At 31.1% G+C, this 1,615-nt stretch overlaps 1 protein-coding gene across 1 annotated transcript; it reads right to left on the bottom strand.

Annotated features, from left to right (window-relative positions):
* Positions 1 to 506: 506 nt before the first annotated feature.
* LOC122502406 lies at positions 507 to 1,408 on the bottom strand. The gene is made up of 2 exons (XM_043612437.1): positions 935 to 1,408; positions 507 to 796 (listed from the first exon to the last, which is right to left on the bottom strand). Exons 1-2 carry the CDS (start codon positions 1,075 to 1,077, stop codon positions 520 to 522), a joined length of 420 nt encoding a protein of 139 aa, XP_043468372.1. The 5' UTR covers positions 1,078 to 1,408; the 3' UTR covers positions 507 to 519.
* Between the last annotated feature and the right edge of the window lie 207 nt (positions 1,409 to 1,615).

Genomic DNA, 1,615 nt, shown 5'->3' with positions numbered 1-1,615 from the left:
AAAACTAACAAAACATTAGAAGGAGATAAAAATTTAAAAAAAAAAAACAGAAAAAATAAATTCAAAACATTTTTTCAATTTATTAAAATAAAACCCAAAATCTAATACATTTTTCACAAAAAATTACAACATAAAGAAAATGAATAGTAATGAATAAAAATACACTTATTAACACGGAAACCAAACATTCTGCAGACTCACGTTCCAACGCTAAAAAAAAAAGAAAAAGAGATAAATTTAAAAAATAAATCGATAAGAATAACAACAAAAACTATTTAATTCTTAATAACTACTCACAATATCCCAAACATTAGAAATAGAAACGGGTTCCTCCCATTCCAATCTATACCGCTGCACATAGACGAGCTCCAAGGCAGCATTTTTAGGCCGATAACCCATCCGTGGAGGACTATAGGGCAAGGCTGAGAAAGGTCTGCAACAAGATATAAAAGGACAGAAATAAAAATACACATTTTTTTCTCTTCCTTCTCTTCTCTCTCCCCATCAAAACAAATAAACTCACCGAAAAACAGTATTAACACCTAAAATCCCTATTATCTCTTCCATCGGTTCATCTTCGGGTACGTCACAGGAAGTTGGATTAATATAAGATGAAGGAGCCCAATAAGTCCGAAACTCATACTTTTTAAACTCCCAAGACCAGCGGTATTCCTGATACCAAACAGCATCCTCGAAAGGTGCCCCTCCATTAAAAAAACGATGATGTAAAAGAGGCCAAGGCCCAAAAACCACCCTCAATTCCGCATCCTGCCAAGGGGTAACTACAACCCGTACACTATAAAAAAAAAGTAGAAGAACACTTAACGCACATATTTAAAAAATATATACACATAAACAATTTGATACTATAAAAAATATATATACAAAAGAAAATACACATCATTTAAAAACACAAAATATAAAAACAACTTACCCTCTTTCTCCACGTTCAAACGAAGAACGCTGAGCGTCCTCAATCTCAGTCAATTTTAGTAACAGAAAACTTTCCGTACTAACAATGCCCCGATCAACATAATCTAACACCTGCGCCATGACGGAAAAATTAAAAGAAGCCATTTTAATTAAAAAAATTAAAAACACAAAACAAACACTTCAAAATCACAAATACAACTATCGACTATTCACAACTAGATGTCGAAAAGAACTGACGAAACATAAGACATAAATCACCTCGACTAACCAAAAACACAAGTTAGCAGAATCAAACCGTGAGAAACAAAACTGAAACTCAGGACTGAAAACAGGAAGAAATACTCAACTTACATTCACAATAAACTTAAATTTTTATTCGATACAAAAATTTTTTCCACTCCAAAAATCAGATTTAACACCCTTTCGTTTATCCTGACCTAACATCATATCTTAATTTTTTTATCATTATCTATAAACTGTCAAGGGACGACAGTTCATAAAAAGGGGGGCAGTAACAACAATGTTGTCACCTATCTTACAAAAATACATAATTTTTTTTTTATATAATTCTTTCGGAACTAAGAGCTAAAAAAATTTTTATATAATCAATAAATTATAACAAAAAGCAATATTTTCTTTCTCTCTTTTATATAAATTAAAATCAGAATAAAACTACTATATC

This window comes from Leptopilina heterotoma, unplaced genomic scaffold (genome assembly GCF_015476425.1).
Source record: "Leptopilina heterotoma isolate Lh14 unplaced genomic scaffold, ASM1547642v1 Lhet_228, whole genome shotgun sequence".
NCBI classification, from domain to species: Eukaryota; Metazoa; Arthropoda; class Insecta; order Hymenoptera; family Figitidae; genus Leptopilina; species Leptopilina heterotoma.
The sequence above is the reverse complement of the archived record's forward strand: the minus strand, read 5'-3'. Positions and strand labels throughout refer to the sequence as shown.

What these genes read in the sequence shown, in the direction of transcription:
- LOC122502406 (XM_043612437.1), bottom strand. Translation starts at nt 1,077, where the DNA reads ATGGCTTCTTTTAATTTTTCCGTCATGGCGCAGGTGTTAGATTATGTT. An exon ending in TTTGAACGTGGAGAAAGAGG is followed by an intron (nt 797 to 934) that starts GTAAGTTGTTTT and finishes TTTTTTTTATAG; the next exon opens with TGTACGGGTTGTAGTTACCC.